The 27,507-nt window shown below is 29.1% G+C and overlaps 2 protein-coding genes across 3 annotated transcripts in view; one reads left to right on the top strand and one right to left on the bottom strand.

Moving 5' to 3' along the window:
• LOC122272596 (monocarboxylate transporter 12) overlaps positions 1 to 27,507 on the top strand; it is a gene marked incomplete at its 3' end in the record, with an annotated part of 552,146 nt that overhangs the window by 165,991 nt on the left and 358,648 nt on the right.
• The window catches only part of LOC107439530 (HEAT repeat-containing protein 5B), a 116,180-nt gene that overhangs the window by 16,099 nt on the left and 72,574 nt on the right, over positions 1 to 27,507 (bottom strand). For both annotated transcript variants that reach the window (XM_043052959.2, XM_071182937.1), the window contains exons 22-31: positions 27,132 to 27,301; positions 24,155 to 24,470; positions 23,033 to 23,263; positions 19,680 to 19,780; positions 18,190 to 18,267; positions 12,860 to 12,928; positions 9,167 to 9,340; positions 7,564 to 7,699; positions 4,544 to 4,795; positions 2,593 to 2,749 (exon numbers count right to left, since the gene is read on the bottom strand). In XM_043052959.2, coding sequence (XP_042908893.1) covers positions 2,593 to 2,749; positions 4,544 to 4,795; positions 7,564 to 7,699; positions 9,167 to 9,340; positions 12,860 to 12,928; positions 18,190 to 18,267; positions 19,680 to 19,780; positions 23,033 to 23,263; positions 24,155 to 24,470; positions 27,132 to 27,301 — 1,684 coding nt within the window. The remainder of the gene's footprint in view (positions 1 to 2,592; positions 2,750 to 4,543; positions 4,796 to 7,563; positions 7,700 to 9,166; positions 9,341 to 12,859; positions 12,929 to 18,189; positions 18,268 to 19,679; positions 19,781 to 23,032; positions 23,264 to 24,154; positions 24,471 to 27,131; positions 27,302 to 27,507) is intronic.

Raw genomic sequence — 27,507 nt, 5'->3', positions numbered from 1 at the left:
AAATTATTTCCTTCTTCTCATTTTGTAAATAATCATCACAATAAAGAAAATAATTAAAAATCAAGATATCAGTAGTAGTAATTGCCGAAAAAAAGATCTACCATAAAAACGGACGAATCGGACTCCTCCAATGCGTGTTTCGTTGCGAGATTAGGTTATCGTAATAAGTAATATCGTATAAAAAATATCAGATTTAAAAACTATGAAGAAATCAATAGCAATGACTGACAAAAATTCGATGGAATTATTACCTTAAAAAGTAAATATTCAAATGCACGATTCGAATTTTCCATATTGTTTGTCGGGGTATTTAAAATCCAGGTGAAAATCAATATCATTAACTGCCCAAAATACTATCGAAACATTACATCGATTTACGATACTATCGGCGCAAATTGAGCATATCCAAAAGTAATTATCTAAATGCATGATTCACATATTACCCAAATTTTACGCTGATTAGGTGATTTTATGAAGATTACGTTGTAAATTTCAGTAGAAAATAAAAGGAAATTTCTTTATTTATCAAAAGAGAAATTATTTTGCATGAACTCTGTAACATTCTGCAACAATGTCGACATGTCGCTGCGATTCTGTCTCTTACAAGATGGGATGCGAGCAATGCGTACGTAAGATATTACAATTCTCAAATAAATTAAAATAGAAAAAAATACACTAAGAAAACTCTTAAATTTGGGCAAAGAAAGAGATGGAAAAAGTTATTCAAAGAGTTTCGGAGATCAAGAGTTGTGACCACAGAAAATAAAAGTATAAAGATTCCTAACAAACATTTAACACAAAATTTTAAAAAAAATTAGTGAAGACAAATTTTGCTTTGTGCGAAGTTGCATCCATTATTTGCATTTAATCCTAAAATTAGATTAAATAATTAAAATTTTTAATCTGTAAAATAAATAATCAAAATTTTGAATTCCGAAAGATATATTTCAGCCAAAACTTTCGTATATTTTATATTATAACAAAATATTAGGTGTATAAAAAGTGATTAGAAACCTTGATTATGATTTGTGTTAATATTTTTACTTCAGAAAGAAGCAGACATTTCATTAAAAATTGGTATACTATACAATTAAAAAATATTTACTTTTATAATATGGTAAGTTGCACAAATTTTATATTGCATTACGGTTAGAGGAAATTAGTTTAAATGGAGCATGTTCTTTATTTTTTGTTGAATTAAATCATAAGGTAAATTTAATTTAATAGTGATTAAAGAAAATTTTGTGCTATCAAAAATGAATCCAGAGTCTATTGCTAATCAATACTGTAATAAACATCGTAAATTTTTTTTAGATTCCCTTTAAAATCAATCATTAATGGAAAGTAAACAGTCACTTTTAATAATGTGCATGTTGCATTGATTGTACATTTTCAGATATTAAACATTAGTGATATTTCCCTTATTTCATGAAACTTGACATTTATGTTGGAGGTTTGTCAAAGTTGCTAATTTCTTTAAAAGCAAATCTATTTATTTGATTAAATCAGAATTTTTAATACTTAGATGAAGCTCTTTAAAAATGTATAAAATTTGAGATTAACAACATGAAAATAATTTGTATTTCTCTTCATAAAATAGATGTATTCAGAAAAATGAAAAGTTTCATGAAAAATATTTAATGAAAAATTTATTCATCTTTCTTAATGAAAAGCGCTATACAAAAAATGAATATTAGTTAAGTCTCATAAAAGGATCGTTTGCTTCATCAAGAAATTTAATCTTCATATTAAGTCTAATCCTAACCTGTTGCACAATTAATTAAAATTACTATTTCTTTTTCAAATGACTTATGCTGCCTCTTTTTTTTCTAAAATATTAAACTCATTTTTCTAAAATGAGTAAAGAAGTATTTTTACTTTTTTAATTCTCTCACTACTCTTTAATCCTGCTACTCTTCAGGAAATGAAAGCATAAAGAAATTACCTAAAAAATATATAGCCTATAATTGGTAGAACCTATAATCTAAAATTCGTATAATTTTTTAACAGTTAAGTTCAATTTTCTGTTAAATAAAACTTTTCATCTTAAAGTAAAAGTAAGTTAATAAAAGCAATTATATAAATTAAAAGCATATTATATAAGATGGAATCATTACATCCTTTGATTTTAAAATGAAAGATTTTTACTTTTGCAAACAAAAATTGCAGACAATATCATACTTATTTTTTGTCAAAAAATATTGAACATATTTTTCTGTTATTATTTAGTTTTTCCTTTTTTTTGGAAATTAAAACAAAATATTTAATATTTATAACAAGAAAAATATGCTGAAACTTTAAAAAAGCAGTGAAATTTGAAATGATATCACTGAACTAATTCATTCTGTGTAAACATAGAAAAAATTTAAATGCTTTTTTTACTATTTTTACGTCAATTTTATGAAGTTACGTTTAGGAAAATTCCGAAAGTTCTTTACCTTAAAATTACTTAAGTGTTATTGTTATTTCATAGTACTTTTGTTATTTTGCTCTGTAAATCAGAATGAAGAAAAAATTATAATTATTTAATTGCTCATATACAGAAAATCATTAAAATTAAAGATGGGGCGAAGAAAGGGAGGGGAATCATACCTATGCAAGACATTGGCAAGTTCTATAGAGAGTTGTGAGTCTTGTCCGAGTATCTTAGAGGGTAAGGGATGGCTGAAGAGTTGGATAAAAGAATTCAGGCAAACTTTCACACAATCAGGTGATGAATAATGAGAACAAAGAGATTCAAGACAGATACCTGAAAAAGACAGTAATGAATGAAATGAAAAAATGTAATATTTGAAATGCTTCCATTTAAATTGCCACAAACAGAAAATTTATGAATATTAAAACTGTCAGTTTTAAAGTTTTTATTAAAAACTTTTATGAGGGCATAAAAGTTTTACAAAAATCCCCTCTTTAATCCTCTCTACTTTATGAGGGCATTTTTTTTAAAAATCCCCTTCTTAAAAATATGCCCACACAAAGTTTTAAAAGTAAAGGCCGCACCACTAACATCTTGCGATGAAAAGAAATTTAATTTGGATGGTCCTCAATGGCTGACAATATATCACTGTTACTAATTGCACATTGAGGGATTTAGCAATAAAGAAAAAAAAACACGTAAAGCCCCAAATTAAAAGCAATTAAACCATTAAAAAATATTTCACAGAAATCTTTTTTAAACAATTGATTAATATTTTGATAAAGAATACAAAAAATATTCTCTTTTGCTCATAAATATATAAACAAGATAAAATATAATATATTAACTCTCTCGCACCTTCCCTGTGAATTGTGAATTATATATATATATATATATACAGTCAAACTTGGATAATTCGAACGTCTTTAATTCGAATTCGTGTATAATTCGAAGCTTTTCTCCTTCCCTAGACACATGTATATTCAGTTAATGTTAAAAAAACTTGGTTATTTCGAAATCCAACTTCTATAATTCAAAGTTTTTGCCCTTTCAAAAATGACAAAATCTAGTTTAAATGCAGTTATTTTTGAAAAGCTTTCTGGTTATTTTCAGCTATTATGGAAATTTTTTAGGGATGACAAAGGGGAGGGAGAATAGTCTTATCGGCTCAAATAGAACAGGAATAAGGAGGAAATGAACCTAGACCACTCGCATCTGTCCTTGGCTACAGGTAGTCTCCTACCCTTTCCTTGTAATTGAGCCAATCCCAATTGAAATAAAATCTGTGAACGACGGGAAAGGTATTTTGAATCACGTGATAGGATGCATACATGTCATCGGTCGGAGCGGAGGAGAAAAAAATTGCCACCGGCTGAGCGAGTCTTCATGATCTTGAAAAAATTTATGTCTATGCGAGTCGTCCTTCAAAGGTCATCGGGCAGTTGCTTGACAGTTGTTCCTCCAATAGTGGTGCGTTTATTTTTTTCATGAGATCACCTTGCATCTGACTCTGGGAAACTGGTGTATAATCACGGCATTAAAAACCGGGACTGTAGTCGATCTCTCAGTCGATTTAAAATAATCAACATTCTGCGATTACCCAACGCATGCAGGTTTCTCATAGTGTGAGGAGCACTCAAGAAAATTTTTTTGAAACAAAATAGAATAAAACACATTAAGTAATAAACATCACATAAAAATACAGAAAATAAAATGCTAAGAAAAAACAGAGTAAAGTGATTTTATTGAATGCTCCTCACACTGTTGTATTGATATATTTTGCTTTGGCTATATTGATACAATATTAGAAAGCACTTCTTTTTGCGGATATAATCGTGTGAGCTAATGAAGAGATGAGAAAATGAAGAAATATTAGTAAAAAATTGAAAAAACATTGAAAAAAATATGACATTTTAACATTGCAATGAATGCTTTGAGGCAAAGAAAAAATCTCCAAAAGATAGAAAATTAAGTACTTTTTACAAACACCAAATAAAAAAGAGCAACTTTAAGGGCTTTTAAAAAATATAAATAAAAAATAAACACCTTTAAGCACTTTCTAAAAACCCTACACAGCCTGCTTTAACATTGCAATGAATGCTTTGAGTTATAAATAAAAGAACTCACCAAAAATCAAATGAAAATGATCTGAGTTAATTTCAGCTAGGCTCTTATTGCTGGAAATCACGTACGCATGAAGATTGGGTGAAAAAGTGGAAATTTCATTCTTCTCAATGTTTTCAAACCCTCCGCTGCACAGCCAGAGGGTAGCTGCATTCAAAACAGGTGGCCAAGTGTCCTTGTAGAACTTCCGTACCGAGTCGATGGTGTCGGAGCTGTAAAATGCACCCCCTTCGTGAGGTAGTTGGGAACGAAATTCTAGAAAGAGAAAATCCAGCTGAAAACATCTATTTAAGGAAGAAAAAAATAGTGGAAGTAGTAATTTTTTTACATGGCTAGGGTGTGTAGCCAAATTTTCGAGCAAAAAATAAGTACCTCTTAAGCACTTTTCAAGCACTTAAAAAAATATTCTTTAACTCTTAATTTCTTTAAAAAATATAAGGGTGATCCATCATGCTAACTTCAATTGCCTCTGTGCCAAATAGATTATAAACTCGCAACTTTTTTTTTTACAAAAAGCATGTCGATGTTTGCCCTGAGGTGACTACGAGTTATACCTTTCGATTTGATCCCTTTCTGTGATGTCTTTTTTAGTCATGCGCAGGCAACTACCCAAAAGTTGCGAAGGCTCCGTGATTATTCTGTCCCAGTTCACAATATGGAAATCTCCTCAAATATAATTAGGATGTGAGCACTAATAAAAAATTTTACTTGTATATTATATATATAATATACTCTTAATATTTTTTCAGCATATACAGGGTATCTGCTACATTTTAGATCATAGATTCTCAACCTTTTTAACGTTGCCGCCCCCCTAAGGAGCAAAAAAAATTTCAGCGCCCCCCTTTGTAAAAATTTTGTTATTTTTAGCAAAGGGGTGGAGGGGAGGTGCTGAATTATAAGAGGCAACATTTTTAAGCAATTTTTTAGGAGTAAAATTTGCTTCGTTCTTTTTAAAAAAATAATGTGCACGTTAACTCGATATTTTTCTTCCGGCAGATAATCGCATTCTATTTGTTGTAATCAAAATAAATACAGTATTGAAAAAAANGTCAAACCAAACATTCATACTGAAAGCATATGCATTTCAATTTTCGCCAAATGACTTGTATGAATCAGAGGCAAAAACAACTGTCTCATGCGTTGCGCTGGTTCGAATTCGAGAATATAGATCACATAATGGAACAAATGGTGAATCGGATAATCTTAATTTAATATAATGATTTAATCTTTCTTTTAACATTAATTTTAGATTAATTTTATTTATTAAATCAATAGTAATTTAATAATTTTATTTGGGAGTTTCAACATTAAATTTGAATGACAAAACATGGTCAGCGCCCCCTAACGCCCAAAACAAGTTCACCGCCCCCCTACTGCCCAAAACAAGCTCACCGCCCCTCAGCATACTCCAACGGCCCCCGGGGGGGGCGGTATCGCTCCCGTTGAGAAACAATGTTTTAGATTTTCAAATTCCTGACTTTCCATAACTCATTCCAAGACTTTTTCATGACTTAGTCACTATTTTCTCCAACGAAAATACAACAATAAATTAAAAAAAGCATTATAATGACATTATTTGAAATGATAGGTATAAATAAAACTGTTACACTCTGCATCTTCATGTTTATAGATTTTAAATTTAAAAAACAGAGTGAAGAAAGAATTGAAACAATAAAATAGCTGAAAAAAATACAAAAGCAAATAATTATTATTATTTTTTTTTTTGCAGAATTATATTCTAAAGACACTTTTTTGTTCATCTGAAAGAAAAGAAATACTCCTGATTTTTCTGTTCTCCTTTCCCAATAAAAAAAAATTCATTAATGACTGGCTAGAATTTTAAATTGATAAAATAAAAAAAAAATAAAAATAATTGTTCTAATTCTGAAATCACAGAAGTTTAAAAGATAATTTGCTCTAGAAAGGTTTTTTTTTCTTCATTTTTTGAAAGAACACCATAATTTCTAAAGAACATGATAAAAACATTTTATATTGTAATAAAATATAACTGTGAGTGGGGATTTTGCTACAAATTCAGATATTCGGAACACAAAATTGGAGTGGGCAATTACATTTAAAAAAAAAAAATTTTCAGCTATCTAAATCCTTGGCTTTCCATTATTTGCTTTAAAAAATAGTTAAAATCGTGACATTTCATGACAAATTTTGTTCAATACCAAAATTCATGACTTTCCAGGTGCCCTGCATATACTTTTTTTTCTCTTTAAAATGGCTGCGTCCTCCATTCAAGGCCTCACCTTACTTTGTTGTAAATATTTTTGTAAGACTAAAAATTTTTTTTAAGACTAACCAGTGACACTGGAGATTAAGGACTTTTAAAGACCTTGAACCAAAATTAAGGAGTTTTAAAGATCTTGAACCAAAATTAAATACTTTTAAGAGCCCTTATTTTCCAAAATAAAGCAGTTTTTATGCATTGTTGGAACCCTATTAGTTGTCTTTGGGAGAACTATGTACATTAACAAAATGCAAAATAATTTTCGAAGTTTTTACATGAACAAGATAAACTAACTAGTTTCTGATAAAGAACTCTTTTCTTCATTATATTAGTCACTATAAAATGATGGAGAGTTTTTCGGTTCGATATCAGAGGGTGGAAAATGAAGCCTGAAATTAAGATTATCTACCAAAATGCAGCAGTGTTACACATGAGAGTGCTAGAATCTCACCAAACTCAACTTGGTAGACGCACACACGAACTGGCAAGTATTTCATCAAACATGTAAAACGATTCATGCTTTCATACGCAACCGATCGACGGTACGCCGAAATGGATTGTGGTGGAATTAATTGTGGAAACGTTGAATAGAAGAATGTGAAAACCACACTTTTACATAATATGTGGCGAAAATCGACATGGTAAAGAAAAAAATCTCATTTTTGAAAAGGGAAAATTAAGCACTTTTTAAAAGCACCTTTAAGGGTTCTTAAATAACGAATATCGAAAATATGCACCTTTAAGCACTTTTTAAAATAAATTAATGAGAAAAATAGGTTACCTGATGGCAGAGACAAGAGTGCATAGTCTTTCAAAAAAGCTAACCAGTAGGTGCTTAAGAGTGACAATTCAGGAGACACCAATCGCAGAAGTCCTTCTCTAGGGTTGGTTTCACTGTTCATAGCCACCACATACACCTACGTTAAATGACATTTTCTGATAAAATAACATGTTTCTTCTTTCATTGAAAATCACATCAATCAGGGCTTCTAATATAAATGCGATTGAAAAATGTAACAAACTACACATGACTTTAAAATAAAAAATTATATCCTTCAATTTTTAAAAAAAATTTATAAGGTGTAACTTGTATTTATAAAATATAGTAAATGTGTGTATATTTGAATAAAATGAGATGTCAATAAAGACTTGAGAAGAAAAAAAATAATTTATAAGCTTTTTGTAACAATAATTTAAAAACATCAGAATTGTATTCAGGGTCCCCACTCAATTTGCAAAAAAAAAAATTCTCTGACTTTTCCAGGTACATCGGGTAAATTTCAATGAAAATTGAGACCCTATTTTCATCAGAAAACTCTGATTCTTTTATTTGTTTTGAGAAATATTAGATTTTCTGTGTAAAAAAATATTAGATCAGGATGGGAACATTTTAGTTTGACTAAAACGGTAAATTTTTATTACAAATAATTGTAACAGATGGTAGAATTATTTAACTCGAATCTCAGTAACTTACTGACAATTTCAAGACTGGTTATTTTCCCGGCATGATAAAAGAATATTCCAGGTTTTTGTCAAAAAATTACCACTTTCCCTGATTTTTTGAGTTAAAATAAAGTTCCCTGACAATTCCAGGTTTCATCTGTTCTCCCTGACCTGTGGGAACTCTATTGCATTATCAAAAGTTTTTTGGTATTCTTAAAATTGAAATATAGCATTTTGTCCAAAAGCAAACCTTGAGAAACTCTGTTCCCCATCAACACTTGTTATCAAAGGATGTTTAAAATAATAAGATTCAGTTCATAATGTATACTAATTTATAAGAAGAAAAAATTAATTCACATATAAATAAAGTGAAAAACATAAATAATGAAAAAAAAAAATCCCAGCCAAAATGCAAATAAATACATTTATCATCTACATTCTAGTTCTGATAATAAGTAATATGTTGTAGTAATAGAAATGTGAAACCTGGACCATATCTTGTACAGTTATGTTGGGTACCTTTATGAGAAAGGTATTGAGAAGTACAGTTGGAGGAATTCAAAAAAAAAGTGTGTGGCTAAGGTTTTAGAGTAGATTTTTTTTATTGAACAAAATTTAGAGCTTTATCACTGATATAATGAACCTGATATTATTAACTTCATTAAACAGCAAAGAATAAAATGGACAGACCACGTTATCAGCATGGATGAAGACACAAATTTTTGTTTTTTAAGGCCAGATCAGTCAGCATACGAAAAAGAAGCATGCCGAATTTGATATGGATAGATGGACCTAGAAAAAGACCTTTTGGTCCTAAAAACTGAAAAACGCTAGCAGGAAGAAAGTTGACCTGGAAAAAACTTCTCGAGAAGGCCAAGGCCCAGCCTGGGCTGTCGAGCCATTGATGATGAGTAATAGAAATGAGTTGTTTTAAACCTTACTTCAGCCCATGCTTTTAAAATAGCCAATTTCTCCATTGTAGAGGCACTTTCATTGTAGATCAGAGTTTTGGATCCTTTATGAAGCTTCTCCAGGCAAGAAACTAACAATTGGTGAACTCTTCTCAAGTCGTTTAAATCTCTAGCCACTCCACAACCAATCCAGGCACTACAAACCTAAAAAAAGAACCAAATAAGCAAGGATTTCCCATAAAAATACATCAAGAAATTTAATTTATAATTGTTGGCGATTAGTATGCAAATTCCATCCTCTATATTAAGTAATTTCCAGTTATTTAATTTCCCTATTAAGAATAGGATTAGTTAACTTTCCTATTAAGTTAATTTTCATATTAAGAATGAAGTTAATTTTCCTATTAATAATATTCTATGTTCAATTCAATAGAATATTGAAATTAAATTCAACAACTTGCCCTACGGATGGATAGGGAGTGACGTAACTCTGGCCGTAGTCATTCAGTGATTGTCTAGGGGGCTAAATTAATTGTTTGAAATGAATAAACTATTCATATTTGAACTTTTAGAAATGAAGTTGTAGTTTTTTTGTATGCTAACAGGGAAACAAAAACAGGAAGTTAACGCCCGAAAACAAAACAAAAATGTTTTCGGTCATACTAAGTACAGTATACTCTCTTTGATATCTCAAAGGTGAAGGGGCTAAAAAAATGTCAAGATAGCGAGTTTTTGAGATAACAAGTTCAGATCTAAATGTGTTCTAAAAAGTATAGAGTCATGAAACATAAGAATAATAAATATGCACGTAATGATAGTTGACTATAAGTCTAAATACAACAATGATAATTTTATTTTTAAAAGTAAGAGAAAAATAATTATATGTTAAATAGAAAACAATTGGCTTACAATAAACTTAAAATGTGATTTTTCCAATTCATTCTCTATTAAAAAAAATTAGACACAATAAGGTCTTGCAAATCCTCAACAGGGGAATTTAGATTAACTTTAGGCGGATATAAAATGCTAAGGGGAAAAATATTGTTTTGACATAAGATTTTCGAGATATCAAGCAAGAGTATACTGTATATATATATTACTTGAATAAATTATTTTTTAAGACAATTAAAATTCATTTTTTAGAAATAAATATTTGAATAATTAATTTTTTTGTCCACAAGGTTCTTACTTTTCAGAATATTCTAGCATCTTAAATGTATTTTTCAGAAGAAAATGTTTTTTTGACGAAAAGTTTTGTATGTAGATTCTGTATAATGTTTTATGAACTGAAAGCTGAGGTTTTAATGTGAATTTGCTATATTTATTTAAATATTCTTCAAAGAAGAATTAGAATTAAAAAAAAAATCAATATTAAACAATACATAGTAGTATTTTATTGTCTTTTTGAAACTTTTTCAACATTTCAGTTCAAAACACAGGTAATCACATTATAGATCAAGAAAAAAATTGTTTTGAAATAAATGCATAACAATTTGCGTAGAGCATGACATGAAAAATTTGTAGTTTTTGAACATAATGTTGCCTTTACCTTTAAAAATATTTCATAAATTGTTAAACTTTACTTTAAATTTATAATTTCAGGATCCTGCAAAGCAAAAATGAAATTAAAATTTTAATTAAGCCTTTTCTTCTAAAAATTATTTTGTCAATATCAGTCGAATACTAAAAGTGGTTAGGAAGATGATATTTCAAAACAAGGAAATAGCAAGATTTCCATCATCTTTTTTGCAGAACTATTTTTTACTTATATATAAAAAAATAATTATTTTCCCTGGTTTCTGAATTTCCATTCTGAAAAACTCCAAACATTTATAAAAATTTTAAAACGCCTTTTTAAAAACGTTATAATTCTGTACTTAGTTAACACCACAAAACAACACAGCAATGAATTTTAAAACTCTGAAAATCAACAAACCTCATATTAAAATATTAAATTTCTAAATTGATGTTTTTTTAAAAGAAAAAATTTAATCTAATCTAAATTTTCTATTTTTAATTTGGCAGTTTGGGTTACTTATAAAAAATGACATAAAAGCTATGAAGATTCTCATAGTTTTACGATTAGGAATGAGCTAGGTGATTAGGAAATAACTTAGAATATATATGACCCTTTGCAGATAGCATACTGCTTGAGTAAACAGAATAAAACTTTGTACATAAGTATTATAACACAACGTGCAAGAATAATGTTATCAATGACAGGTTACCCAGCAACAAAGCTTCAAATTTTTCAAAAGACAACACCCATTTTTTTAATGCAATCACCCCTAGAGTATAAAAACTTACGTACGGCTAGAACAATATTTTTAACATAAAAAATTGAAATGTTATGTCACCAGTTTTTGTCAGCACTCACAAGAGTAGGTGAGTGTGATAAAATGTTTTTCTTTTATGAGTTAAACTGGATGCAACAGAAATTTCAGAGCCTCAAAAATCTTCTCTTTGCTTTGGCACATATTTTATTTCTTTAAAAAAAAATTCTCTGTATGCTTTAGCCCTGTCTCATCATTCCAACAAGATTTTCACTGAAAGGATCACTACAAACATGAGAGTTACATAATCATTTGAAACATTATCACCCCAGAGTTATTTATTATCATCCAAGCAGACAATAATATTCTTCTATAACTCTTAGTTTTGAATCAAGTTCATTCTTTATTTAACTTTGTAAAAACTTATGAGACAGATTCATTATTTAAATCAAATGACTTACTTTTAAAGAAATCATTGAGACTTACACAGCATTGCAATATTTCAATTTATAATTGATTTTTATATTAAAATTTATTGCAAATAGTGTTATGTCAAGTCTTAATTATCACTTTTACATCATTACATGGCGAATAAAAATTAAAGCACTTTTGAAATCACATTATAAACACATTTCTGATATTTTCTAATATTTAAAAATTCAATATCCTTCTTTTAATATTTTTTTACATATCTCAAAAAAGTCGCTACTAATTAAGGATTAAGAAGAAAAAAAACATGAAGGTAATACAAATCCCACTAAATAGTTGTAAAGCATATTCTTCGAAATCACATTTTATTTGCCAAGATATATTTCTCAATTTTTATACATACTACATGCAGGGAGCATTATAAAAGAAAATTATCTTACTAAGGCACATAAGAAATCTGTTAAAATTCAGAATCTCCTTTATTTCACAGGTTGATTTTGATTGCAATAAATAGTTTAGGCTATTCCATACAGAAATATTTGTCAACATGCAGTTGAGATAAGGTATAAAGAAACAGAATATTGCTATTTTAAAAATTTAGGAAAAGAAGCTACCGTGTTAACAATTTTGTGATTTTTCTTTAATTTAGGTGTGTTTTTCAATAATTAATAATAATACATATTTATTCCATTCTTAATAAATTAAAATCATGCATTAGTACACATTATGAATTGATTCAAAATAATTTTTATTACTTATTTATTATTATTTTAATTATGTACTAATATAGTTTCAAATATATTGTTTATTTATTTTTAATAATATAATTACATCAATAAAATTAACTAACTAATTATATCAATAAAATTCACCTGATTCTAAACTGAAGTTCTTAAAGCATCTTTAAAAAACAATTATGGATAAAATGTTAGCAGCATTTAGAAATTGCATCTGTGACAGTTATAATTATCTTAGAACCACATAGATTTTTCAATGCATCATGAAATGTTAACTAACTTACTTGGCATGCAAAGGCAGTGATGTGTGATGGAGTATCTGGAGAAAAAGCAGGTCGCAATGCAGCACCAACCTATAATATCATAAAAAAGATCTAAATATTAAGTACATATTTGGAATAACTAAATGTAATTTTCAAATTCAACTTTCAAAATGTAGAGGTATTTATTTAAGGCATCAAAAGATTTAAATCTTTTGAAATTTTTTATTGCTTTAAACAATTTATTTTCAAAATAAATCCAGTTATAAGATTTATTTAATAATAAAAATAATGTAGTTAATTTATAAATTGTAAAAAAAAAAATTAAACTAATTTTTCTTTAGCGAGAAATAAATACATGTTACAATTTAGACAATTTGTTCAAAACTTTAAATGCTTTTTAATTCGAAAAGTAAGCACAGATTTACCATTTAATTTTTAAGACAAATTAATATTTTTCTTTTGGAATAATTAAGTTATTATCAATTTTATTTTATTTTATAACCGTCGTTGAACAGCTGGCACAATTTTTAGGGCTTACGACTAGTAATGCTCAACTCCGAAGCCTTATAATTTTGAGCCCAATTCAGAAGACAAGGGAACTTCTAGATTAAGTATTGGGAGAAATTCGACTTCATGGAGGACTTTTTGATGGAACTAACCCACATTTGCGCTACATGGAGAAGAAAACCACCAAAACTTCACAGGGTTAGCCTGAAGTGGACTCTAACCCATGATCAATCTACCACTGAGGATATTTTACGTCAGCACCGTGGTAGGTGCAAGACGGATGGGGAATTCGTATTGACCAACTATTGCTGGGATTTGAACCCGGTTCACCTTATTGGAAGGCGAACACTCTATTCCCTGAGCTATCGCGGCTCAAGTTATTATCAATTGAACTAGAATTCAGATGAGAAATGAAGCTCTAACGCAACAATATTTTTTTATGTTCCCTCTTCAGAAAAAGATTCTGCGGCCCTAAATTTGTTCCATCTCTAGAGGTAAGCCTTTTTTTTCCTTCCTAATCTTGGCACTAGTTATGGAATTAAGACACACCACTAGCTGTAGTACAGAAGGGATAGTGAGTTTAACCCTAGCTGCAGACAAAACAATTAACGTGTATACACAGCAAGGTGCACATTAAATGTGACGTTGCTGAAAGTCTTCTCGCTGGGTGTGACCCGGAAGTTTAGAGAGAAGGCTACCAGCTCAGGCACTGTCCACATCGTCAGACAATGGTTTAAATTATGTGGCATTATTACCATGGCCATTAAAAGATAGAGCCCTAACAATAGAGTTAGGTGTTTGGACATGGTTGGGTTACGAGTGTGCATGCCTGAAATTAAGTTTAATTACAACTACAGGGTGATTTCCAAATGTTTCAACAAAAAATAAGCACATTTTCAGAGCTCAAAAAACATTTTAAGCACTTTTTTAAAGTAAAATCACGATTAGGATATGCACACTATTTAAAAAATTTTCTTCATAAGTTCTGGATAGAAATGAATGCATCTAAAAGCAACAATTCACAATATTAAAATATTTTGAAAATACTACATAATCATGATAAAATAACTTGTTTTTAACAAAAATTCAGTCACAGCCATCAGTTTTCAATGCTATAGTTTAGTAATTTTTAACTGCATCTAGAAGACAAGGGAGCACTTTTGGATGGAACTAATCAGCTTTACATAGAGAGAAAAACCACGTAAACCTCCCACAGTCAGCCTTACAGCAAGAGGATTCTAACCTAGGATCCTCTCATCATTGAAAAAGTTGTAAGTCAGAATTGCAGGCAGTGCAAGCCAGGAACAGAACTTATGTCGATCAGGCACCTCTGGGATTTAAACCTGATTCACCTCATTGGGAGAAGAGGGCTCTATTATCTAAGTCTTATAGTCTATATCTTATAACTTATAATTTTTAAAGGTTCCTGGATTTATAATGTTTTTTTAAAGTTTTAAACTTTTTTAAAGCGTCAAGGGGGTTTTGTTAATTGTCTAGGTTTAATGTTAATTTTGTTTAATTAAGTATTTACTTTTTAGGTTAAAATTTATTTCTATGCAAAATACAATTTATATTTATTTCATGGAGCGTGACTCGTTGCGCACCCAAACAAGGAGCACTGAAGTAAATCTTGACTTAGGGATTACTTTGGATAAAAAGTTACTAAGTCAAATTTTGTGTTTAAATAAATTAAAAAATATAAAAAAATTTAAAAAGTTCAAAAAATTTAAAAATAAAAATTTTAAAACTTATCCTTTGGCTGATAATTCACAAATTGACTGCCATTCCAATGTATTTTTTTGCAAATGCTTTAATATAATTTATTTAATTCAATGCAATTGTTATAATTTATGTTATGTTGGACAAACTAGTTCAGAATTTCATAAACGAATTAATTCCCACAGATCTGCCATAAAAAATTTAAATAATAATAATAGTTCTACAGATCATGAAATTTTACATTTTCAATTTCATGATTTTGATAATGTTACTCTTTTTATTTTAGATTTTATGGAAAATTTAGATAATAGGTTTGATTTAGAAAACATTTACATTAGTAGTCTTAAAACTCTTTTTCCTTATGGATTAAATAGTAAATTTAATGTGGAAGGTAATATTAATATTGATGATTTTTGTATTTATGATAAATTTAAAGTTCTTAATTTTCCTAGTGGTTTTAATTCAAAGTATAGGAATAAAAGAGGTAGTGGAAAGGGTACTGGGAATATAATTGACTTTGATGATTTTTCGAATATTTGTAATTTAAATGTTAATTTGAATAATAATTTTATTATTAGGAAATATATTGTTGGCTTTAAAAATAAAGTTCTTAAAAATTTCTTTATTAAATTTTGTTTTAAGATTAAATTTTATACTGAACTTATTAAATTTATTGTTTTGGATTTGATTAAATCAAAACTTGGTGTTAGTAAAACTGAAATGCTCTTCAATATAGTTTCTAATGTTAAAAAGGTTTTTTGTACGATTAATAGAAAATTTGAAATTGCTAAGTAGCCACAAATTATTCATAGTCTTTCCGAAATTTTTCGTTTAAAACAAATTAAAGTTTCAACTGCTTATAAATATTCCTCTACACTTAGAAAAAAGGTATGCAATTATTATTTTTTAAATCGGAATTTAAATTGTATTTCAGAGTTCAATTGTTATTGTAATGAAGAAGAATTTTCTCAATATATTGATTAAGATTATGGTCATGCCATCACAGGAAATTTAGAGATTGCTGGTAATCAAGATTTAATTAATATTTCAAGTAAAGGTTCAAAATTTAGAACAAGATTTAGAATGAAAAATGAAGAATTTATTTGATCCATTAAAAGAGATCTTGATTTTTTTATAGCTAAAATTTCCAGGAAATTTCATTGGCCCGTTGAGGGTTTCTCAAAGTGGAAAACTAAAATTATTGAAAAGGTTAAATTTAATTTATTTAATACTAGTTTTTGTTCATATCCTAGTGGTACCATTATTGATTATGATTTGTCTAGAAATATGAAAATTCTTAAGGATAAATTTATTATTACAGTTATTGATAAAGCATGAAATAACTTTTGTATTATGTGTAAATATTTTTTTAAAAAATTAATTATTGGGGAATACAACGTTAATAATACTTATTTAAAATTAAAAGAAGAAAGTTATTGAAAAAAGGATTATTGCATTTAGTAAAAAATTTTAATTAAATAGGATTACTTTTCCATATTTATTTCCTATTGTTAAATTTCATAAATGTCCAGTTAAATTTAGGTTTATTGCCTGTGGTACTAATTGTTACAATTCTGATATTAGTTAAAAGTTTAATTTTCTTAAAATTATTTTACTTAAAATTAAAAAAGAGAAAAATATTGTTATTGAAAGTAATGTTTATGTTTCGGATTTTATCAAAAATAATATAATTTCTAGTATTAATACTTTTGAAAATCTGTACACTAGTATTCCACTTATTGGTTGAATATTTGTAGGTTTAATCTTTTTGAGAATGCACTTTTTAATGGTCTGGATTTTTATAAACAAATTATTGGTAATCCACAAGGTAATTCCTTTTCTGGTGCTTTTGCTAATATTTTTTTGAAGCTAAATTTCTTGAGTTTAATGATTTTAAAGTTTTTAGATATATTGATGATTTAGTTTCATTTAATTGTGATAATTATGATTTTATTTTTAGTATTTATCCTAAAGATTTGGTTTTGAAAAAAACTTATGAGAATTGCTTAAAAGTTGAATATTTAGATTTTAAAATTGATATTGTTGATGAAAATATTAAAATTGGTGTTTTTGATAAACGAAAGGCTTTTAAATTTAAGGTTATTTTTTTCTGTAATTTTAATACTAATTTGTGCAGTGAAATTTTCAAAAATTTAGTTTTTTCTCAATTGCTTAGAATTAAAAAAAATTTGCAATAATGATGAGTGTTTTCAGGAGGCAACAAATAATTTTTTGAAAAATTTGAGAAATAATGATTTTCTTTTCAATTACTGTAATGTTAAATTTTTGATTAGGAAAATGATTGAGAAATATCTTGGCTGAGCAGCCCCAGTTAAGCATTATATTAATCTGTTAAGCAATCTTTACCTTTCCTATCCTTTTTTTTTCTTTCTTCTTCCTACTGCGCATTTTAATAGGGATGGTGTTGTTTTCTTTTATTTCAAATGTGCATGAGTTACATTGAGTTAGTTTCATGAATTTGCTGTTTGACTAGTTTACTGGGAGTTTTTGCATTCTCCTTTTTGTATTATATTCTCATGATTTTGTTTAAATTTTTCTTCTGATTTGATTATATGTATTTTATGTATTTCTTCCTGGATTTTTTCAAAACCTTCGGGGTACTGAGAGAGCAATTTTTGACATTTGTCTGGCTCTCTCAATAAAAAACGTTTTGTTTTTATGGCTTCCGGAGCTGGTACCCCTGAAGACTTCAGCTTTGGTAGCCGTATTTTTATTTCCATTGTTCTCTTTATTGATTCTTATAACTTATCTTATCCTTCAACAATTAAGGGTTTACGACTACTATTGTTCACCTTTATAGCCTTGTAATTTTGAACAAAATTCAGAAGACAAAAGAACTCCTGGATTAAGTATAGGGAGAAATTTTGCCTTTATGGAGGACTTTTTGATGGCGTTACAAGGCGAAGAAAACCACAGAAACCTCCCACGATTATGCTGACGGTAAGGAGACCTTAACCCATAATACCACTGAGGATATTTTACTTCAACATTGCTTGAGCCTGTTTCAACTAGTTGAAAGGCCTCTATCCCCTGAGCCACGACGGGTCTTCTACTTTAATTAGAATAAATCTATAAAGAAAGAAATTTTCAAAAACAAAAGTTACTTGAGCTTGATATTGCTCCAAAATGACATGCCCAGGAAATTCTGGTTCTGGAACTTTTGAAAACTTGCTGATAATTATCTGAAATGTAGATAAATATCTATCAGTTTAGCTGACAATTTGAAAGAGAAAAAACCTAATAAAATTTAGCAACCATTAGATATTTTATATAGTACACTGAGTTATTCAAGTTATAAACTATTTAATTCAAAATCTTTTTAAAAGAATAAACTAAACCAAACATTTTACAAAGTTTAATTATGTAGGAAGCAGTAAAGAAATTACGTAGATTATTGAGCATGATGCTTTAAAAAGAAAATGCAGATAACAGCAAAGAGAAATTATGCTTCCATTTATGGTGGGGAGACTAAAATGCTAAAATTATGCTAAAATGCTGAGAGTCACTCAAATCTAGAGGAAAAAAATCCCAGTTTTTTCTCTGTACATATCATATACAATATACTGAGAGGAAATACAATTATTGCGCTCTTGTGCTCTGTAGCCGAATTTTTTCGAGCTATCTGTGACAAAGTTCTCTAGCACTAATATCTTTCTGCAGGACACTTTTAATAATAACAAACATATATGCTACTAATTTAAAATAACAAAAGCACTGCACTTACAAAAAAACAGAAGCTATATATAATTTTTTTAATTAAACAAGTAATAATTTATTTTATTTTAGTCTATTTTTATATTCACGCATTATGTGGGGGGAAAATGCATTAATTATTACCTTCTTTGCATCTTATAAAAAATTATCAAAATAAAAATAAAAATATTTAAAAAATCATGAAATTTGTAAGAGCAATGGCCAAAAAAAAAAATCGACAACGTAATCATGCGAATCGGGCTCCTCGTAAAGGAGTTACTCAAATGTGCGTTTTGAGATTATATTGTTGTAATAAATAGTATCGTATAAGAAATATTGGACTTAAAAACTATGGGGAAATCAATAGCAATAACAGCCAAAAAACATGATATACTCAAATGCACGATTTGAATTTTCATACTGTCTGAAATATATTGGGATATTTAAGAACCATGTGAAAATCAATATCAATAACTGTCAAAAATACAATCGAAACACAACATCGATTTTACGATACTATTGGGGTAAATTCAGAGAGCAAAAAATGATTATCTGAATGCATGATTCTAATTTTACGTGTAAATTTCTGCAGAAATTTTTTTTTTTCAAAAACTTTTTTAAAGAAAAACCTTTCTGCAACAACTCTGCGACAACTCTGCTCTTGTGTGAGCTATATTGGGAAAACTATGCTAGTTTTAATTGCTTGAAAAACATAGAGATAAAAAAGCTGAACATACTTAAATAATGCTATAGTAAATGTGCCACAAAGATAGCCGAAACCTCACCATCAAAGGCGGTGGGAAAAGAACATTTAAAACTTATCAAATTGGTGGGGAGAATGCCTATCATTATTTTAAAATGGGTGGAGGTAACAAGGAATTGTTTTAAAAATAATACTTACTTCCAATGCTTTAAGTCCCTTAATTCGAAGTGGATCACTGTCTGAGGTGGCAGCCATAAAAGCCATTCTCACTAAATCAGACAAATGAAGGGCCAAATAATCTGAAATGTAAAAAAATTATTTTCAGTTTTTTTCTTCATAAAATCCTTTTCTTTTGAAACTACCAATTAGGGGGTGAGATAACCAGGCTGGTAGGGCACTGGGCCCAATGTCCAAGAGGTCGTGGGTTGGATCCCCGCCGGCCGAAGTCACCCCGTGTACAGGGGTGCCACTCTAAAAAAATTTCAAGACTGAACTCATTTTTTGACCAAATAATACTGTCTAGCGTTGCTGACCAAACTTTTAGAAATTTATAGCACACTGACACCAAAATTTACCTTTCCTTGATATTAGCCTACATATTAAATCAATCATTTGATTATTTTTTCTAATTTTTTATTTTATGTTTTTTTAACAAACAAAACGAAAATAACAGCCAACCGTGTATATTTTTTGACAACTATTACTGAACAACCTGAAAGCATTCGTATCCCTGTTTTTCACTTACCATTACTTATTTTTCGCTCCAGCACTATAATTTCTTTCTTTTTAAAAAAAATAATCTTGATTTAACTTTGACCAGCATGACGATAGGTTATGGTGGAGGAAGCAAACTAGAGCAGACTTAGATTCATTAATAGTACAAATAATAGATTCATCAATAGTCCCTGGGACTGAAGAGTGGTACCCATGCCCGTGTAGTAACTAGTGACTAATAAACGTTAAATCTGTCGGGGTCACAAAATCCTCCAAGTTTCCATAACAAATCAATACTTCTGGGAGTATTGATCCACGAGTTCCCTTGTCTTCTGGATTGGGATCAAAATTACAAGAATATGGAGCTAAACATTGGTAGTCGTAAACACAGAATTGGGTCGGCTTTTCAATGACGGTTACAAAAGATAAACCACCAATTAAATTTTTTTTCTTTCAAAACATGGTTTTCTGTGTTTAATGTACACAGGGTGACCATTTGCCTGATGAAAATAAATTTCCCGAGATCTCCAGAATAGAATTTTAAGTGATAGCACAGACTTAATCATATTTTATGTATGCACATATATTTATAAGAAATTGCATTTTAAAATCATTTTTTTCACACTTTAAAAATTTCATACAAAAATACATTTTAAAAAAATTGACTTTATTTCAAGTTCAAGAGAAATAGCAATCCATTTCCGAACCTAAAAGGTTAAACATCCTTATACTTAAAGAAATATAATTTAGAAGAAATACCAGTTTAACGGAAAATTAAAACAACCAGAGAACAATCAATCTCCAAATCAGTATCCCCCAGAAGTATAATTAGTTATGGGAACATGGAGGACTTTGTGACCCGGCAGACTTAACGTGCATCAGTAACCATTTACGACACAGGGAGTCTTTGGCCGGCTGGATATGAACTCCTGTCCTCACAAACGTGAGTCCAGTGCCCTGCCAAACAGGCAATCTCGGTCCTAATACAATTGTTGAGTAATATGTAGTATAAAAATTGATTACATTTAAACTAATTAAATTTAACATTGTACCAGAGATTTCTAAGTTTTACATGAAGGTTAAGATTTTCTTTTTCATAAGGAAAAACACAGCTATTTTTGTCGCATTTTGAAGATCTATGTATCATATTCAGTTTGAGCATTCATAAGTAACAGTATTATAAAAATTGCTATGCTATTTGTAATTGAGAACGCAATATGCATTATAGGTAAATATAATAGTTTTTATTTTAATTTTATAATTTTATTAATTTATCTTTCTTTAAACAAAATGTTACATCTTCTCAGATATAAAGAATATTTTCAAAAAGTTAATTTTTTTAAAGATAAGCGAGTATACTACCCAACAATAATGGAAGTGACATTTTCAGATTCTGGCACTTTTTTCTAAAAAAACTTGTAATAAAATACTTAGAGCATTATTTTGTAGAGGTGTAAAGGAAATGCAATTTTTCATACTTATCAATTAAGTTTAAAGCTTTCGAAGTTTGAGAAATCAGTAATAAATTATGAACGAAAACAAGAATTTTTGAACATCTTATTCCAGAAAATATAGTAATAAGCTTGCGTTTATTGCTTTGATTGTTATTTGCAATAATTGCATAAAATTTTGCAAATTTTATGCAATTATTATGCTAGCTTAAACATTTAAGGAAAAATGGACAATTCTATAAGAAACTAATTTTTTTGTCCAACAATCTTTTATTATAACTTTAAAAGCATTCAAAAAATTATAAATAAAATCTTTGGAGCAATTTTTAACTGATAAAAAATTATTATTTTAAAATTTGAAAATAATTCACTAAAATTGTACAAGAAAGGAGTATTTAAAGTTGCTCTTTTATACTGCATATGCTAGGAAAAAAAATTTAAAAAAAATTTTCATAATTGTGTAGTGAATTGTATTTAGTAACTAATTTGAATATCTCGAAAACATAAAAATTTTCTGTATATTAAAAAGTATTTCTTTGAAATGAACTCTAAAAGCAGAGTATCTGCTACATTTTAGATTTTAATATCCATGACTTTCCATAATAATACCAAGAATTTTTCATGACTAACCGAAGTTACTATTTCCCCCACAAAAACACAACAATAAATTCAAAAATGCATTATAATAACATTAATTGCAATGATAGATATAACCAAAACTGTCATACTCTGTATCTTCATATTTATTGATTCTAAACTTAAAATACAAAGTACAGAAAGAGTTGAGGCAATAAAATAGCTATAAAAAATACAATAACTAAATACTGTCAGATATACGTAGTTATTTAAAACTGTTTTATTTCTTCTTTAAAGTAAGTGTAATATAAAAAGCCTAACTTAGAATTTTAAATTGATAAAAATAAAATGAAAAATGATAAATAGATAAAAAAATTCTGAAATGACAGAAGTTTAAAAGATAATTCGCTCTAGAAATGATGTTCTTTATTTCATTGTTTGAAAGAACACCATAATTTTTAAAGAACAGGATAAAAACGATTCATATTTTAATAAATTATGACTATGAGTGGGGATTTTGTAACAAATTCAGATATTCGGAACACTGAAATTGGGAGGGGGGTGTAAATTCCATTTTAAATATTAGATTTTTTGGCAACCTAAATTCATGACTTTCCAAGATTTCTTTTTAAAAAAATAGTTAAAATCATGACATTTCATGACAAGTTTTGTTCAATACCGAAATCCATGACTTTCCATGAATTTCCAGGTGCACAAATACCCTGTATTTGAATATCTTGAAAGTATATAAATTTTCTTTTAATGTTAGCTCTGAAAGATAAGGGGTTGTTCAACTAAACAAAATTGTACCTCTATTGTGCAGAAGTTTATTTTCTCTGGCGAGTGCAAGGTCAAAGTGAGCTGCCTTCTCCTCACAGGCACCAATGATTCTCTGCAAAGATTCAGCTGCAAAAACTCTGGTAGACCATCTGGGAGAAACAATACTATAGGAAGTTTCATCTGTTGCCTTGAATCTAGATTCATCATCTGCATCATTATCAGCATCGTTATTCTCATCTTTCTCAGGTTTAGAGACGAATTCTAGAATATATAAGGCACTTATTGGTAAAAACCAGTAAATTTTATGAAATAATATGAATTTCATGATAATAGTTGCATAATGTACTAGATGCTTTACACACAGGGAATTTCAGGGATTTTTTATAGTCATCAAAATAGAAAAACTGTGATGTTGTCCAGTTCTGATTATATTAAATATGCCTGAAATGTTATTGGGCGTACAAATAAGTTCCTGCCGCTCATCACAAGATGGCACTACATGAAGGTTATTGAGAAATTGACTGGTTTCAAATGTCTTACTGCAGGGGTGATTGTGAGCCCAAGTCAAAATTCCGGAAAATTTCTTGAGTAAAAAAAAAAACGTTTAAATCGAAAAATTAAAAAAAAATTTTAACAGGGTTTTTTCCTTTTTCTCAATATTTCTTGGTTTACTTAAAATACATTTAAAATTTTACACAAACCTATACCATTTACAAATACCTATGTTGACCTGGAGAAGTAATTAAAATTTACAATTATATCTTTTTTTCTTGAGTTTATGATTATAATAACTATTTACAGATAAAAAATTAATATTAATCTTGAATATACGCTTATTAAGTATCTGGCTCTCCCTTACAAATAAAATAAACTGTGTTTTTAAGTTCCACCTTTGAAAATTAGATTTCCAGAAACTTTTGTGATCAATGATTTTTTGAAACGTCTGAACCCTCGATTTCCGGAAACTTCCGGATCATAATTAGCAAAAAATCCGGTAATCCGGAGCACAATCAGCCCTGTTATTGTAAGTCTGCTCATCTTAACAACATAAACTTAAAGTATTTGTGATTCCATATTATCATTACATAATTGTTTGTGTCAAAGTGCAAAAATGTCAGGAAGGAACTACTTAAATAAAAAAAAAGGTGTAACCTGTAGCTGTTAAAACTCCTTTGCAAAGTTGCAACCAATGTCCAACATTTTCTTCAGCAAGGGTCTGCAGCATACTGGTGAGGGTGTCATGGGCATCAGCCAACAAGTGAAGGTCAGTTTCAGTGTCCAACATTGAGAATATCACTCCTTCCAGGCCGTGATCACAGAAAAACCTCTTGTTGGTGACCGCAGGGGAGGTTTCTCGAGCCCAGGAGAGGGCATGAGTGCATATTTCGGAGGCTTCACGTTGAGCAAGCTGCCTCAAGCATGCCACTGCTGCACGCCTCAGCAGTAAGTGAGAACTATACAAGGCACACTGAAATGAGAGAGAAATACAGGAAAGTCATTCCCCTAACATGCCAGAATCATAGAAATCACAACAAAAAAAGTATCTTGACACAAAATTAGAAGAAAAATAATTCTTTTCATATTTATTAGTAGCTGAAAGAGAAAATTATAATAACTCTGAGCACCAAATAACATCATAACTTTTTTTGATACAAGGGTTAAATAATTAAAAATATTGATTGTGCAAACTGTATTATATAGAACTATCGCAGATCATATCTAGTATCGTATCGTACTATCTAGTATGGTAGATCATAGAAATGGAAGAAATCCGAAAAAAAGCATCTTAAGACAAGATTAGAAAGAAAAAAATTTTATTAAAAAAATTCTTTTAATCTTTATTAGTAGCTGAAAGAGAAAATTATAATAACTCAGAGCCCTATAATACATTATAGCTTTTTTTATACAAGGGTTGAATATTTAAAAATCTTGATTGTTCAAATTGTTCTTTGTTTTGTCTATCAATAAATAGAATAAATATGAATGTGAATATTAATAGATTGATGAAGAGGTAGAAAATTCATACTTTAAATAAGAACCCACTTTCAGTAATCGAATTCAGAAGTTCTGGGTCTTGAGGTACATTGACAGAAGAAGTTCTATGGAATGCAAAGTATGAGGGTTGTATAGAATTTTATGTTAAACAGATCATTAAATTTACCTACTAAAGATTGCATTATTATTATTATTTTTCTTTTTTTTTCTTCCTTTTCTATATTATATCTTTCTGTTTTTTTTCTCTTTTTTTAAGTACTATATACACTAAGAAAATGCAAAATAATTTTCAAAGACATTACATGATCATGATAAAATAACTAATTTCTGACACTTTTTGAACTCTTTTCTTGATTATAAAGATTGAGAGATTTTTTGGTTCGATTTCAGAGGGTGGAAAATGAAGTTTGAAGTTGAGAATATCTTGCAAAATGCAGCAGAGTTGCACATGAGAATGCAAGAATCTCACCTAACCCAGCTCAGTACACGCACATGCAGACCCACAACTATTTCGCCAAACATGTTGTAAAATGATTGCTGCTTACATATGCTACACGCCGACAATATGCCGAAATGTATTTTGAAAAGCACCCTTTTGCATAATATGTGGCAAAAATTGACATGGTAAAGAAAAATATCTTATTTTCAAAAAGAGAAATTTAAGCACTTTTTAAAAATACCCAATAAACAAATAATATTTTTAAAAAAATTTAAAGACAATTCCTACTAAGAAAAAAAATTTAGTTAATTTTTATTATAAAATATATTAATTAAATTTAATGAATTAATTCATATTTGAAAAAACTGTATTCACATCAAGTGTCATCTCTTACAAGTTTAAAAAAAAGTTTTTGAACTTGAATCTATGATTAAAAAGCATTTTATTAATGATTGAACATTTGAACAAGATAATAGGAAGAGTGTGAATTAATAGTAGGAATTGAAAAAAAAGGCCTGTGGTATCAGACAACAGGGTGCGTAGCCAAATCTTTGAATCAAAAATAAGCACTTTTTAAAAACTTTTCAAGCACTTTACACAAATTTTCAAGCACTCAAAAAATTCATATTCTATCAATGATATAATTGAAAAACAAAAACTTTTTATTAACAGTTTTAGCGTTAAAAAAAAACAAAAAAGAAACGGGCGTAAATCAAAACAATCAGTACCTTCCCGCATCACTGAGTGAATTCAACTTGACCCTGAACTCAGAATAAAAGTACCCTTACCCCCTACGTCAAAAAAAGTGTTAGAAGTAAAATAAAATAAACAAGAACAAAAATAAATTAAATTAAAAAGAAAAACATTTCATAAGGATCTGATATTCTCTATCCGAATTGGAGCACTCGGGTTTCGGTTTCAAGTGTGCGCGCATGCGCAAGTCATAACGTGGGTACGACATGAAGTCCGCGTGAATGATTACGTAGCAAACTCCCCATTTTTCGTGAAATGCATGGGATCCACCAGATATCACTGAAGGGAAGAAAAAAAATTATTCGGAAAAAAAGCACTTTTTAAAAACGCCAGCTGAAAAAAGCACCTTTAAAAGCTTTTAAAAACGAAATCCCCAAAAAAGCACCTTTAAGTACTTTTTACAAACGCTACGCACCCTGGACAACTATAAAAGTATAAATTGGGTGACGTGAACCACACGTGCTAACCCGTAACATTCTTTATTGAATTTATCAGACACAGTGAATATAAAATAATTAAATATTCAAATGTGTGCAATAAACTATTTTCTTTTGTTCAAATAGAGTTGAAATGAGTTAGAAATTATCACTGATGTTATTTTTAAAATATGTGAAAATCTGAATCGCTTATAGTAAAATTTAAAACAATGACTAACGCTTAACCCTTTAGAAAATTCCATTTCATTTTTCGCTCATCCTAATTTAATGAATGAATTGATATTTAAAAAAACTGTATTAACATCAAGCGTCATCCTTGAATGGATGGATAAAAAATATTTTATTAAGGATTGGAAATTTGAACAAGATAATAGCGAGAGTGTGAACTAATAGCACAACTAAGAGCTTTTAAAAAACATAAATTGAAAATAAGCACCTTTAAGCACTCTTTAAAAACGCTATGCAACCTGTTAAAATCTGCTGGTTAATGAAAGATTATACTCACACAAAGAGTGGGTACCAGGGTTGAAAGATTGAGATGCTTTGGAGCAAACATATGAAGCTGCTGCAGGCATGATATGGCTTCAGCTTGGACCAAAGGGTCACCGTGATCTTGCATTATGGCACACGCAACAAGGAAAGATGAGCGTGTCGTGCACACAGACAGTGAATTGCCTAAAATAACATAAATGTTAATATGCATTTTTATCAGTTCTTTTTTCAACTTTGCAACGCAAAGAAAAAAAGATTTTAAAAAAAAGGTCTACTGCTAGTAGCAGAAACACCCCAGCACTGCAGATAATTTTTCATCTCAGAATTTAAATAAATAGAAAAAAAAGTCACTGATATTTTTTTCTTAAAAAAAAACATAGCTAAACTTG

The sequence above is a fragment of the Parasteatoda tepidariorum genome, chromosome 7 (genome assembly GCF_043381705.1).
Source record: "Parasteatoda tepidariorum isolate YZ-2023 chromosome 7, CAS_Ptep_4.0, whole genome shotgun sequence".
Classification (NCBI taxonomy): domain Eukaryota; kingdom Metazoa; phylum Arthropoda; class Arachnida; order Araneae; family Theridiidae; genus Parasteatoda; species Parasteatoda tepidariorum.
Note: the sequence above shows the minus strand (reverse complement) of the source record. Positions and strands in the feature narration are given on the sequence as shown.